General features: G+C 47.6%; 1 protein-coding gene across 1 annotated transcript in view; it reads left to right on the forward strand.

Annotated features, from left to right (window-relative positions):
• Positions 1-5,792: 5,792 nt before the first annotated feature.
• The window catches only part of NXPH1 (neurexophilin 1), a 277,946-nt gene continuing 268,114 nt past the window's right edge, over positions 5,793-15,624 (forward strand). Inside the window, exons 1-2 of the mRNA XM_046670372.1 lie at positions 5,793-5,940; positions 6,801-6,964. Coding sequence (XP_046526328.1) covers positions 6,911-6,964 — 54 coding nt within the window. The 5' untranslated portion in view covers positions 5,793-5,940; positions 6,801-6,910. The remainder of the gene's footprint in view (positions 5,941-6,800; positions 6,965-15,624) is intronic.

Here is a 15,624-nt window from a genome sequence, read left to right on the forward strand (position 1 = left end):
GAGAGCTACAAGAAAGGAGTGGGAATCAGTGGTCCAATGGCTCTCAGATTTGTTTTAAGTCCACCTCAGTGGAAAACAAGTGTAAAGAAGGAGATTTTATCTAACGTGAGAGATTTCTTTTCAAAACGAAATTGCAGATTGATGCTCAAGGAATCACTGGGGAAACAGCAGGATCATGTAAATAAAACCCAGGGTGTAGTTCCTGGCATGTGCCTGGCACTCAGTACATGGTAGCCATTATTATCCTATTGAAAACTGTGGAGTTTTGAGAAATTACCATCTGTTTAATACAAAATTTGATGTTAGACCATTTTGCTTTGAATTTTATCAAGATAATTTTATTATTAGAGCTGCAAGAAGCAGAAAAATATAATATTATGTGATTCTTATGACATAGACCTTGAAGTTAATTATGGTGAAGTTCTGGTATAGTTTTTTTCATTAATTTGATGTTAAAAAGGCAAATTGAGAGGGTTGTTGCATCCCAGTGTTATCAACTATTTAAAAGACGTCTAATCTCAAAGATGCTTATCATTATGATTTTGAGTTGAAGCAGTCACTTGTTCCCTGCCTGTATAAAGCATCTTGTTTTAAAGTTCTGGCTTCATATTGCCGAATCAGGGTAAAAGTTGGAAAAACATGTATGTTTCAAAATATCCAGGTACTTTAGGTTATGGAGATATATGCATTTGCAGACTTGGTTTCAGTTTTCAGGTAACCACAGAACGTGCAACCTTTGTCCTCGTAATTTCTTCCATCCCTACATGATTCAGAGTCCCAGTGTTCTTTCTGACTGAAAGCAGATACTGTATTTGGCTTTGTTAACAGAACATTGGTTATCAAGTTCTTTGTCCTTAACAATTCTATTTAGGGAACTGCCAATTAATTCCTGGAGGGACCACCATGAAGAATTTCTGTAATTAGATTATTATGCAAAGGTTTCCTTAGTCACATATTTTTTAGGAATTTTAATTACAACTTTTGAGCGATGACCCCAATCTTCCCATCTTTTACATTCAACTGCCTTTTTAATGCTGACTTTCCTCAATTTCTCTTTTCGTGTTCATTCTCTTTTTAAAGTTTGTGAGTACAATTAAAACTACCCTACCTTTGAGAACCCTCTGTCCTTACCTGGCAGAGTAAATGAAATATGGTTACAAAGACTGAGCATTTAAATTACCTCTAAAATAGAAGATGCCTTCTACATAAAGCTTTTTGATTCCCTTTATTTTTTTTAATTCTAGAGCTTGATGGCTATTTTTTCTCTCTAGTCCAGTGATCTTTTTATTAAAGCATTCTTGTAACGGTAATTTAGCACACATACCTCATAGTTATTAACCAAGGTATACTACATTCAAATACCAAATCACTTTACAAATCATCCTTCTTTCCTTCCACTAGCGAAAAAGCTTGGGGTGTGTAGAGGCCAGGGTGTTTCCTGGTGGTCCTGAGTGGCATTTAACAGCTCTGCAAAAGTAGTGGAAATGGCTTTGGGTCTTTTAAACAAAAATTCATAGGTACAATAAGGATGCCACTCCGAGTGTAGATTCTCATAAATCAATGACATTAAAAACATGTGGAGAACAATTTATGTGAAAAAATGATATAATTAATATAATAGAGTCAATTCTTGAACTAGAAGAAAGGTTATGGGGGTGGGCAGAGACGAAATGCACAAAAAAGGCCTTGGTCCAAACCCACAGACAATTGATTTAAAATCTTTGAAATGCACTGAACAAAACATCTTCTTTTAAATTGTTACTATCTTTGAAAATCACAATGTAGTATACAATTGTTATTTGTGAGGTAAAATTTATCACCTAAGTTTTTTAAACCAGAGATGACTGTCACATTTAATTAAACAAAAAATAGAACAAAGGAATTTTAGAACTGGAAGTCACAGTAGACATCATCTAACCCCACTCCTCATTATGTAGGGGAGGGATCTGAGGCCAGGGGAATCTTCGGCACTTCCTCAAGGTCATGCAATGCAAATACCAGGTCATACTGAGGTGAAGGCAAAAGAATAATACGTGCTTTGTAAGTTTTTTAGCACTATTAGGGAAAAAATAGGTACAATGCAGTACTATGTACAAAGTGATATAATTTGGCCTAAAGCTTAAGCAAGACCACAGCTGGGTGCTTCATAACAACAGTTTTCTGTTTTTACTTGGATTTTGGATAAAAGATGATGATATTTGTGTGTTTTAAGACAGGTTCATTTTAGAACAGAGTTTTGTAGAATTCAAAGCTAATCTCTTTCTTTCTCTCTTCTTCCCAACCTCAAGATAATTCAAACTTGCAACTCCTGTCCTCCCTCTCTGCCTCAGAAAAAGAGAATCATATAAATGAACCAAACCAAATCAACCAAAACAGCTAATTACAGTTAACAGAATTATCAGTATATTTCAGATGAATTCTAATTCTAATTTCTTCTGGCTCTAATTATCAAGAAAATGGTTTAATATCAGTGTTTCCTTTTTGAGGTCAGCTCATTTTAATTCTTTTAAAATATATGTTTACTGGAAAGAAATGTATATTATTGCTTTATACTATTCATTTCAGATCAGATTGGTAGACTTGGGGAAAAGCAGAGGGTAGAAGACTGAATTTTACTGTGGGTAACATTCATGCTAAGTTTATAATGTTAAGTTGTATCACACACAAAATTTAGAAAGAGAGTGATTTCTGAAAGGATTTTTAACGTGAGGATAGTCTGAAAAAAATTGGCACGAATATTATTCTCCTAAAGAATAATCACACTTTGGTTCTATCCTGGTAAGGCTGATTGTGGATGTATTCTAAGAGTACGTTTTAGAGTAGAAAAGAATGTATGAGAATTATGCCCTTATTGTTTTTAGGTCTTTTTAAAGCAAATGATAGGAAAGAAGGAGGGTGAATAAGCCCTTTGTCTCCCCCACCCCAATATTATGTCATTAAAATTAGGGAGGCTTTGCAGAAACAATGCTAAGTTTTTCAGGGTTATTTGGCTTTGTGTGCTTTTCTGACTGAGTACTACAGGAAAAGAAGACTCCTGCAAAGATGGAAAAAAATGACAATCCACTACTGTTTTATGTCCCAGGCCAAGTGTCTCATAGAATCCAGTGAAAGTTGAATGTCTGGGCAGAAGGTCTCAGGTCATTACTGTGAAAAGCTCTTTGGCACCCTGTGTCATAGAACAAAGTGTCGGGCCAGTTCCCATTACGAGGTGCCTGGGGTGCTTTTCTTAAATAATCAGTCCCATTCAGACAGAGATTTTAAGGTCCTTGATCGTCTTTCTATTTCTCAAGCAGTAATTTTTTAAGGCTAAATGGCACTAGAGGCAGAATGTTTTTGAAGTAAGGTTTAGAAAAGAACTTGGTATATCCCAAGGCTGGCCTGATTCTTTCTCTTTTTCCCAAAGGTCAGATGCAAGTTCAGCTCTGACAGCATTGTACTTGGGCATCTGGGTAAGGAAAGCAACACTCACTCCAGCTCCACACTCCTCCAGCGTGGGAGGGCCTGGGAGCGCATATAAATGGGGATCAATTTTAGGATGGCCTTCTGAATCCTCGAGGGTGGAATCTGACAAAGCTCCCTTGCCCTACAGCCTCAGATACGGGTGCCCTAAGACATTTACTTTTCTTCTTTAAACTTTTTAAGAGCGTAAAAATCCTGGCAGGTGAAGATAGCTAAGATAACATTGCAACGATGCTATATATAAATGTGTATTTTTTTCTAAAGTGCATTTTCGGAGTCCCAATTAGATAGCGTGCTCCACTGCCTCACTCTGCATATGCCCCAGTGAATTCCAAGAGGTCACAGCAGCAGAGTACAACTTTTGAGATTAGAAGAGCTTGCTCTTTAAAGACCTATTTTTAGCTGGAAGGGAAAGTGTAGGCCTCAAAGTGCCTGGCAGGTATGTCTTACAGAGGGAATCTAAATTGGAGGTCTGATTCCAGACAAAGGACTCAGCGGGGCTCCTCCTGCATCTTCTCCAGAAAAGGGTGGTTCTGCTGATTGTCACTGCTATGTTGGGGGGTGGGGGAGCTTACCAGCTCTCCCTAGGGGAATTCAACCTATGGTTGCTGGGACCTCTTGTGCAGAGCATACATTGTTTCTGGGCTCTGACCCATCTAAGTGGCCACAGTAGAGCCTGAGATGTCCAGAAGCTGAGCTTGGGGCAAACACTCCCCAAGATTCCTTAAAAACCATGATTCTAGTTTGATGCCACCAACTCGGGTTCCTGAGATAAATTTCAACCCAACTCTTATGGATTAATATCAAATGTCATCGTGCAGTGTACATCATTCCGGGCCAGACTGGCAAAGGGCAGGCTTGGAGAACCGGCAAGATAGGGTAAGAAAAATGCCCTCAGCTGCGCTCAGACTTGTAGACTGAATCTGGGCACGTTAGGAGGCGTTGGCGGCTGGCACCAGAGGGGCCTGGTCCTCGGATCTCAACAGATATGGGTGAAGCTGGCTTTCACCAAAGGACGAAGTTTGAGAGGTAGTGGCGGGGGTGTGGTAGAGACACAGATATACAGAGTAGAGAGAGTCAAAAATCATGAGAGACACACAGAGAGAGGTAGAAAGACGCCAAGGGACAAGCATAAAGCCCAAGAAATACGGAGAAGAAAGATAGAGAAAGATATTGAGAAAGACAGCAAGGGAGAGATTGAGAAAGACAGAGGCAGAGATAGTGAGAGTCAGAGCAAAGAGGTGAGACTGGGAGACGCCGGTTGAGTAGGAGGTGTCAGGAGGGAGGAGGTGGCAAAGCATCTCCCCGCATCCTCCCTCTACCACCCGGCCGTCTCCACTCCCAATCCGCCTCTCGCTTGGCCCAGCCCGCCTCGAGGAGTCGAGAGCGCAAGGTCGCCCAGTCCTCTCCGCTGTCGCTGCTGAATGGCTGGCAGTCCGCAGAGCCCCCGCCTCGGGCCGGCAGCCACAGGTCGGCGGAGCCCCGCGTCGGCGCCCGAGGCGGGCTGGGGAGCCCTGCACATTCCTGCGCCCATCCCTGCCCTACCCACCTTCCCGCTACGCTCCCCGCCACTCTTCTGGCGGTCGCAGTCCTCCCCGCACCTCCTGGGAGGGGGCGCTGCGGCCACCAGAGACACCGCAGGAGTCTGGGAGCGGGAGCTATTTACATGGGGTGTTAATTAGTCTCTGAGGAGTCCTTCACCCACGTGCCAATGTAATTGCCGGTGTCGGGAAGGTAGGCGTGCCGAGCGGCGGACCTGAGGAGAAAGCCCCACAGGGTCAGCGCCGCCAACTCCAGAGCGTCCCCCAGTGGCGGGGCAGGACCACGGACAGCGCCTGCGACTCCGCTCCGGAGTGGCTCCCGGGCTTCCCAGTGTCTCGGGTAGAGAAACAGCTGCTCCGTGCGCCAGGAGCCTCCAGGTTCTCGCCACCCCACCCCTCTCTCAGAAACTCGGACTGCCTACGACTGCCTCGTGGCTTTTTCCTTCCGAAAGGCCAGTGTCTTATCTCTCAAGTTCACTGGAGGACTTGCCCAGTCTCCTCCCCTTAAGTCATTTCTACCATCCTTCCGCGGCCTCGGGAAGCTGGGAGCCCTGGACTGCTCTTCTCTGTGCCAGCGCTGGCAGTCCCAGTCCATCCGGCGCAGTAGCCCGGTGCATTTGCCTCTCTCCCTCCCTTTCTCTCTTCCTCTCTTTCCTCCTCTACTTCCCCCTCCCTCTCTTGCCTCTTAAGTTTCCTGCACCGTGTATTCAACTGTGCCAAGCTTAGACTTCCACGGAACCAATACTGAGCGCGACCTGGTCACTGGGACGCCGACTACCGAGGCTGGACGAGGCCGCGGGACCTGTCTGCACCCGAGCATGGAGACGAAGCGCCAGGGAGGGCATGTTCGGGGCGCCGGAGACACCAGGCCCTAGTAGCTCCTCCATGGAGCCTGCCCAAAGCCATCCCTGCTCGCCGGATTCGCCTCCTGTCCTGTGCGGTGCGTACCCTTTTCTTCCACAGTCCCAGAGGGGATACTTTAGGGTCGAGTGGCGCGGCACCATGAAGGGGCGGCAGGTAGGGCCACTGCTTGGGGGACAGAGTGCTCCTGGAGGGTGACCCTCACAGACCCGGGCAGGCTTTCACTCTAGAAGTTAGCGACTGGCTGTGCCCCTTGGATCGGAAAAAAAGTAGTGACGGAGATGTGCGTGTAAGCTCCTGTATCTCTGTATGTGCAGGGGCCTCAAATGGGTAAACTGAGCCCGCTTTCCTGTATGCAAATTGCATTCCCTTTCCCTACCCCCACCCCACCGAACCTGTGGAGACACCCAGCACCTAATCCTGGTCAGTTCTACCTACCCCTTCTTCTTCCCGCGCCCCCCTCGCTCAGTCTCTCTCGCTCGCTCTGCCTCTCTCTTTCTCTCTACATCTCTCTCTGCTGGTGTGTACGTGTGTGAGCGCTGCCAAGGCTGGCGAAGAACCAGCCGCCGCCTTTAGTCCGAGCCGCTCGGCCATTAAGCATTAGGGCAGGTTTCGCCGCCAGAGACGCTTGGGCTCCGAACCAGCCTGCACGCGGCTCTGTGTGCCCCGCCACCTCTTGTCTCCACCGCACGGGAACTCTCACTGGAGGAGCGCAGGGCGCAAGGAGCCCCTCATCCTCCCACCCTTTCGCCCGCCTGCCTGTGGACCGCGCGCTCGCTGGTTTCAGGCGCTGGATTTACTCGTTTTTCAATTTTTCCTACCTCCCTCCCCCGGGTTTTTTGGTCCACCCCTCCCCGCCACGACCCTCTTTCCCTGCTTGGTCGCCAAATGTAACCTTGCCCGCGTGGTCATGGGATGTCTAATTTCATTTGTATCTAGGCTGCTGAGAGCGCTCCTTGTTCTGTAAAGTGGATGTCAGGTGGATCTATGTTTTTGAAGGAACAAAGACTCAGCGAAGGCACCGCCGAGGAAGTTTGAGACGCGGGAGGATGCAGGCTGCGTGCTGGTACGTGCTTCTCCTCCTGCAGCCCACCGTCTACTTGGTAAGTCGCTGCGGATCCGGTGCCCCCGCAATCCCACCCTGGCCGCTAGACCAGGCAACTGCGGGCGCGCGGGAGTGGGGTGAGACCGCCACTTCAGCGAGAGCAGCGTTCCTAGCGACTGTGTTGGAACAACTTTGGCAAGCTGGTCTCTGGATCCCTGCGGGATTTTCCGGGGTTCCCATCTACATTTCTCGCTCCAGTCCCCCTCTTCTGCGCCTGATTCTGAACAGGGTCTAGGGCGCCCTAGACACCCAGAAACCGAGGAGATAGGGGGACTGGATGCTCTATGGGTGGAGAGGGCAAAGAGAAGGGGTAGAAGATGTGGACCTCTCATTAGTTCATCCACGGAGTTTAGACGAAAGGAAATGGAAGAGTAGAGTGGGGAGAACGAATCTGTCCAGGTCTGTGACTTTGAAAGTGAACCCACCCACCTAGCCTCCCAGTTTGGAGTATGGCACATAAAGAAGTGCAGGTAACTTTGTTCGACTTGTAGGGTTCAGGCGGGACAAGTTTATCAGATAGGAGCACCACAAGATATCGGATAGTTTGATCAGAGATGCTTCAGCAAATATGTAGCAGCTCCTCCTCCCTATCCTCCCAATCTCTCCTTTCCATCAAATAACTGAACCCCAGTTCCAATGCCTAGCCCCTTATTAAGGAATGACAGACCTTGTCCTCAGGGAGAGAATGCTAACCAAAGCCACCGTCTGAGTCCTCCTAGAGCTGAGTTTTTGGGAGTCTGGACTTTGCACTCTGTTGGAACTGGGGGTGGGGGCGAAGCGCTTTATTGTGGCGGGGATGGATTGGTAGCTGTGGGCACCACGCAGAGCCAAGACGTAGAGTGCCATCTTTCGGGTCTGGCTTCAGGGAGGGCCAGGGACACTAGTACCCAGCTGGAGAAGTTGTGCTCAGTGCACCGATCCCATATCCCATCTCTGGGCCCCAGAAGCGCCCTGAGGGCTCCGTGTGTTCTGACTAGGGGCGAGGAACGCTGGGCGGTCTGAGCTCTCTGACGGGGCTGGATAAACGGGATGGGGCGGGGGCGTTGCCGTCCCTCAATCCTCAGGGCTTCAGAACCCACAAGTCTGGTAGCAAAAGAGTTGCTGTCCCTGCAATTGAGAGCGTTTTCCAGCCGTTGCCCTGGTGCATGTGACTGCAGAGCTGCTAGTTGTGTGAACTCTGTGTATGTTAGTGAGTGTGTGTGTATACGTGTGTGTGCGCATATGTGTGTGAGGGTGTGTGTATTTAAGGGGTTTCTGCTTCAATCCACGAACCCTCGGTGTTGCCTGTCTTTGCACCTTTATCGCCCGACCATGGCAACCGTGGACGCCAGAGGGCGCTGCGCGTCAGTGTCCTCGCCCACAGGACACCTTGGGGTAAACAGGTGAAAGCCTGGGCAGCCAATCCAAAAGAACAGCCTTTCTGATTCTCTCACCGAAGTCTGTGCCTTCCCCGCCTGGAACGCAGACAGAATGCAAAAAGTGTCCTTCTTATTTCTCATCTTCAGTTTTTCTTGCCCCCACCTGTGTCCAGTAAACCCACTGACATTGAGAGCCCAGAAACAGAGGGCAGAAAGTTTGGCCAGAGGAAATATAGAAATTGTTTATTGAAAGAGGCGGGGGGGGGGGGGGGGGGGCTTCAAAGTGAAAGCTACAGAGGGGGAATAGTAACGATTCCATCGACCATGGAGACCCTCCCGCCCCTCTCCTTTGCGCACCTTTACGCGTGACCTGAACCTCAGGACTGTCCTTACGTCCTTGGACCGTGCTCACACACACGGTGAAGGCTCGCGGCTGTGGTGCAGTTTATTGCTTGGAGCAAGTATTTCGATAGTCTGGAAAATAATCTATCAAAAACAGAAGTGAAATCAATACGTTGTGTTAAATTTTAAATGTGTTTGTTGGCAGTTAAACCGTTTTCCACTCATTACAACAACAGTGCTGGATTTATTCTAATGCGCTGCGTTCTCAACAACAAGCGCATTAATTCTCCTTTAATTGTAAACTGGGAGCATTTGAAAACCATTCAGTGTGCAAATTATGCTGATTCAATTACCGTTTAGTTACAGACTTCATTACCTGAATGCCTTTTGGCAACACAGGGAAAGGAGACAATTTTTTCAATTTCACTCAAAACAATACGAAATGTGAACAATAAAATAGAGAAGGCGATTTAGAGGTCCATTCTTTTTTCTCCGATCTAAAGTTGTTTTGTGTGTCGGGGATTAGAAGCCACACGCACCACAAAAACAAAAGGCTGGTGGCTGTGACCCAAGGCAGTATTTCCAGAGATTGTAATCCCGTGGTTATTTGCAGCAGAATCGTGAGCTATTTCCATGGAGCAGCAGGAAGCTGACTCTTACCATGGAAATGAATTTAACAGGGTGTATTGGGCAGTCAGGACAGGTTGGTTTTAGGAGAGTAAAGAAGGAGAGAGCCTTGATGAAAGCTCCAGGGCAATGAGACAGACCAAGAAGTGGCCAAGACTTCTTTCTCCATCTATTTTATTAAACACCAGATACAGTAGCTGAATTTATCATTCATTTATAGCAGAACATCCCAGACCTTTGTAAGGAACTGCAATAGATGCATGCAGGTTGTCAGGAGCTGCTTAAAGTTATGCTCCAAGGAGGTAGAAGTGGCAAAAGCATCACTTTATTTTTTTCCCCCCTTGAATTGACATAAGCCAGGGAGGAGCTTAATGAGTAATTTTTTTGCCTTTCTAAGCTCACACCACAAGTGAGGTGACAAGGGTGCTCTATTTACACATTGTCTCCTAGCTGATACCACAGTGCACCTTTCCCTTAAGCCCCTGGAATCCCAGTTATGTTTCCCAAGGTGTAATCACCACATTAGGTCCAGGGAGAAAGATTTGTTTAGGTATCTCCTATGTTAAAAAAAAATAGGCTTCTGCTTATAGAGAAATGCCCTAAGTACTCCCTAATTTGGGAGGAATTTTTAATGAAAAGCTTCTCTATCCAGCAGATGAATGCTCCATACTTAAGCCTGTATTCATGAATGTTTTCAAAGTATGTTTATTGGCCCAAGGTTCTTTGAATGTCTGTACTAGGTTGAGGATTTTGAGGCTACTTGTGTTTATTGAGAGATAGGTCTGTCCTATTGCAAACTAGAAGCTTATTTTAACACTGCAATGGGAAGTTATTTAGAAATGTGTCTGCAAAGTTACCTTTTGAAGCATATTAGTTAAAACACTCAAAAATCAACTCAGGGCTAACTCTACTCATGAATGTAGGGAGACAGGAAACCATTTTTTAAAAATAAAGGCAAAGAAATTTGTTTACTGAATGTTGTGTATTATAGATTTAAAAGTCTGAATTCAGCAGGAGAAGAATCTATGGCTTAACAATACCTGTTAAAAATAAAAAAGTCTTGAAATCTTTATTCTCCTGTCAGTTTTGGACAAACTCCAGGATATTTTCAGTATGGTATAATGGGGTAACAGAAATACAGCTTTTTAACTGAGTTGAAGCATACACTGGATAAACTAGGGAATGGTGGTTTCTGGCTCTGAAAAGTGGGAGTCTGAAATTGAGTTATTCTCAGTGGATCAAGCTGAGGGATAGGCCACTGCACACACGGAGAGCACCTTTCAGCAGAAAGCTGAGGCATCCTGTTTGGGGTTCACCTGTGGCAATTTTCAGAGTTGAGAATTGAATCTAATGTCTGCTCCTGGGGCACATCAACAAAAAGCTCCTCAGAAATTGAGTCCAGAGAAGCTGACAAGGGATTAAATGATGTTATGGTGATCAGTCATGCATCTAAAGTACTATTTTAACGAGAAGAGGCCCCTCATCCTCCATTATAGTTCCCACCAATTCGGCTAAGAATTAAAATTGCTAATAATCTAGTTGCTTTTTAAACCAATATGGACATGAATGGAAAATTCTTTCTACACTTTGTGCTTAAGTAACATTTTGAGTCATCTATTCCCTCGAATTTAGGGTGTCTTTAAAATGTGAATTCCACACCAATTGTTTGAGATTAAAGAGTGATTAATATATTCATGGGTTACTACCTCTACACTGTTGGTAGCCAGACCCTTTGCGTGAATTCCACTCATCATGAAGGTGGCTGTTAAGAAATGTGGAAGCTGAGGGAAAAGCAGCAGGAGAGAGACCACCAATGTCTATCCTGTGGCCTAGGTGTGTGTACTTCTCATCTTTTGAAAATTAAGCCTGCTGCCCACTGAAAATTTTAATCAGTTTGAGTTTATTCCTGAAAAGAAAAGCACATTAACTTAACTAACAGTGGCTATTCAGTGTTCTTTATTAAGGCCAGTTCTTGGATGCAGTACTAAAAGTTCCCCAACCCTACCACATTTCCCGATTCTTCTATCCCAGAACAGCCTCCCTGATAGAAGATTAAACCTAGAGTTTTGGAGGGATCTATGCTCCAGCAGCACAAATGAGAACTCATTTGTCCCAAGACTATTCCAGGGCTCTGTGAGAGGAGAAGTTGCTGCTATTCCAGGCATTTCCCTGAAATGTTTAACTCTCCACTGACCAGAACATCCGCTCCCGGCTGTGAGGGAAGCACTTTGGCAGACGCCCTTCTGCGTTGCTTCCCGGAGGATTACCGTGGTCTGGGGCCTTCTAGTGATAGTTTTGGGGAAACTGCCTTCAGTATTAGAAGGAGAGAACCAGAATTGCTCCAACTTTCTCAGCAGTATTTTCCCAGAAAGCCATTAAGTTCGTGGCTCCTCTTTGTGTGAAGTTGATTTCTATTTGGCTTTGAATTGTTGACGGCTATTTCCTCTTTAATGAAAGTGTTGTCTGGGTGAAAAATATATCGGGTGGCAGGGAAATTGGTTGATTTTTTTGAGATAGGTGCCCAATGTCCTACTTTTCTAGCTGAGGAACGATTTTCTGCAGACTACAGAAATTGACAGCATTGTCCGGGTAATAACCACCGTCGACAATATTTTCAAAAGGGCATTTGAGTGATGAAAGCATTTGGATATTGCTTTTTCAAATAAGCAATTTTCTGTCTTGGGCTTCTTTGATTTTATAGGGGACGGGGGAGAAGGGGCCACCAATTGGCAAAGGGATGCCTTGCCCCTTTCGCCCAGTCCTGAAATACCCAGGTGTTTGCCAGCCTCGCTTAGAATTTCCGGGTCTGAAGAGCCCTCAGTGAGTCTGGCTGTCGCGGCGCTAATATTGTGTCAAAAGGGAATCCTGGGAATGAGGAATAACACTCTGCTTGCACTTCTCCACCCATAAAGAAAGCCGATGGAAGCTCTGAAAGTTTGCCTGCTCTCAAGTGGCGAGTTAGGAAATGTGAATTCTTACTGGTTTTATTTTCTTAAAAGAAAGAGCCTAGCTTTGCTTCGATTCAGAAGAGTTCCCTTAAAGCGACCACGTCCTTTAGGAGCTTCAGATCTCCTTCTAAGACCTTAACAGTCTTCTCCATTTTAACTAATAGAGAGAGGCGGGCGAGGCCGCCGGCCGGCTGCCGTCGGGTCAGCGGCCTCCCGGAGCAGCCGGGCGGCTGGGCGGGTCTGCTCTCTCGCCTTCCTCTGCGTTCTCCGAGCAACCACTCGTCTGGTCCCGCCGCGTGTTTGCAGGAAGCTGCGGTCTTGATTTATCCGATACTCAAGCTCTCGACCAGCTTTTTTTCTCCTTGTCAGCACTAACCCCTCCCGGAGCTTGGTAAACACGGCGCTCGCATTTTTCTGCTGCAGATTGGCATGTTGACGACTCTGCTTGAAGGAATGTGACAATAAAGTGGGAAACCAAAGCTTGGCAAGCACTTAATCAAGGATAAAAAGGTTCCGCTGTAAGGATGTCACTCAATTTATTGTGAAAGTCGAATGAATTACGTTTAATGAAAGTGCTCCCCAGATGAATATTACCAGCAATTTCCTGAGTTGGCTCTGTCAGCTCGAGATGAGGAAATGCCAACCCAGATCAGAAAAGAGCGCCCATCTCAATTACTATGCAAGCTTTCCAAGAGCGGCTTTTTATTGAGATGATATATATTGGCGGCTTCTTCATGCCCCTCCGCGCGCCCGGCAGCGCGTTTGCGCATTTTGCAAGTTTGCCGGTTACTGGCTGTTGTTTAAACTTCTGATGGGCGCGCCACGCTTCTGCTGCGGGCTGAAAACCTAATTAACTCCTCTGTAAATAGCTTTCCCTAGTATATTTTGTTTGATATGGAGGTGAGGCTGGCAGGAGTGTGTGGGGCGGAGAGAATTCACTTGCCCGGGTGCCCTTTGTACAGAAAGTTCCTTAGGCGTCTAGTGAGGGCTCCAGATGGTGGAAAGCGAGGTGGCGACTGGAGCCCGGGCATTGGGATAGTGTGCGCAGTGGGGTCCCAGGAGCAGCAGGAGTGCAGCACGTGCCTCTCTGGCCGCAGCTAGGCGAAAGCCTTCTCTCACTCCTACTTCCCACATTAGTGAGGGTATTTTACTTCTTCAAACCGGAAATACGATGAGGAGGGGATACACAGGCCGCAGCCACAGCGCATCGCTTCATCTGCATGAGAATGAAGAACCAAGAGGCTTTTCTTGTGCTGTTTCTCTCTCCTACAATAAGACAAATTGCTGTTTAGAAAAACCCAGTGTTTCCTTAGAAACTGGCTCGTGGGGGCTCTGCTCGTCCCTGTTAAACCTGACTCCGGCCGAACCTAGCCCATCATCCCCGCCACCTTAGTGGATTCTGACGGGAAGGATCCGAGGCAGCGGCGAAGGGCGCAAAGGGAGGCTGGGCGCCCTCTCCCCAGCGGAGAGTGAGGGCGGGCTCCCGATAGACGTCTCAGATCCCCTCCCCATCTATTGATTTTAAAGGTCATTTCAAGTGGTCTTCAACAGTTAGGAGCAAGAAACTTTCTTTTACGTGGGCTTCATACCCTTGACTCGGAAACTCAGTCCTCTGACCGAAGCCACAAAGTGTTCCGGGCCCGGGGAAGTTCCCCAGTCACCGCCGTCACAGCTGCGCGCTCTATTTTCTGCTTTCAGCCTCAAGTGACCTCGAGCAATCCCAACTGGTTTATGAAAACACAGGTGCAGCTCTCTCGTGTCCGGACCGCAAGCCGTCACACCAAAGCGTTGCTTCTAGGGAACTTTTCTTCGTCCCTGCTGAGCTTTGGTGCTCCTGGGGCAGCAGGCAGGACTGCAGCAGTTCTTCGGAGAGGTCGCGGGCACCGAGATGAATCGGGCGTAGCCGGCGGCCTGGCAAGTCTAGACCCGCAGACCGATTGTTCAGAACCACGGACAGCGCCACAGGCTCCGCCCCGCCTGGGGTCAGCAGCTCACCTTCCCTCCCACGCCGCGGCGCGGTCTGCGTCCTTCTGGAAGTAGAGTTGGCGCTTTCTGCAGACACCTCCCTACTGCCCAATCGCGACTGTAACGACCCCCTTGCCCCAGTCATTCGGGAGCACTAAGCTCCGATCTTTAGGTCCTCAGTGTTTCCTGCGGTCAGAATCTCTCTAGTGCACCCGATCCCCACCTCCGGTTGCGGCGTCACGTGATTGCCACAGAGTTTATCCTGAGGGGAGGTGAATCCTTTCCCTCACTTTCTCCTCTCCTGCCTCTATTCTCTCGCACAGTTCGTTAAACTTACCCCTCCCCCCAAACGGAAATATGAATTGTGTAATGTAGAGCTGTAAGCGTCTTTAACAATGTAAAAGCATGGTTTAACAGACAAGGAAACTGAGATGCGGAGAAGGGAGTCAACTTTCTCGCAAGAGCAAAACCAAATGGGGAGTAAAACCCCTGCCCTATCTCCCGCTAGCGGGGGCACTGCTGGAGCCTCCAAGACGCCCTCCAGGATCAGGCGCCTTTAAAAAGCCGCGCGGGTTGAGGGGGTGGGAAGTCCTAATTATTATGAATTTCTAAAAGAGCAGTAATTATTCACGGCGAGCAGTACAAACCACGGCCCGGGCAAGGGAATCGATATATTTGCTATCGAAAGTGCCTGGCTCGCCTTTAATGCAGATGAATGGGGATGCAGCCTCATTATTTTCCATGGTGAGGCTTCCCGGCGCGGGGCCTGATGCAGCACGGAATCTATCATTATTAGCCCCGGCGTGGGGTGGGGAGATGTTCTCCTTATTTACCTAGCAAAACTACCAACCAACCAACCCCCCCACCCCCACCCCTCAAACTCCCAGACAATCCCCAAAACACTCATACATAACCATTGTCCCTCCTCCCTTTCCCCTCCCCCCAGTCCCTTGCTCCGGCTGCAGTTCCACAGTCCCCCGGGGCCTCTCGGAGCAGTCTAGAGCGGACACTGCGGTCACTTAAAGTGTGCTCAGCTCCTCCTTGGCGGCGGTCACAGCGTTGATTTGGTCCAGATATAAGCCAGAGTACCGAGCGTTGGCGCTAGGGGTTCTCTGTGTCAAAGGCGAAGGTTGGTCGGGAAGTTCTGTCCGTTTCTCTCGCCTCAGTGTAAGAGTCAGTCCTTTCAGGGCACCCGATTCTGCAAATCCCCGCAGTATTAAAGGAACAGAGGTCTGGCAGTTAGTGCTCCACCAACCCGTGTGAGAAGCCAGCTTGGAGGAAGTCAAGCTCTCGAGAAAAGAACGAATCTGGAGGTGAAGAGAGATCGAGATTTCGATAGGAAGGGAAGGGCAGGGAAGGTTTAGGTGCAACGCGTCCAGGGTATTCTCGAAGGCGTGGGTGAGACGGGCCTTCTTCCT

This window comes from Equus quagga, chromosome 8, assembly GCF_021613505.1.
Source record: "Equus quagga isolate Etosha38 chromosome 8, UCLA_HA_Equagga_1.0, whole genome shotgun sequence".
Classification (NCBI taxonomy): Eukaryota; Metazoa; Chordata; class Mammalia; order Perissodactyla; family Equidae; genus Equus; species Equus quagga.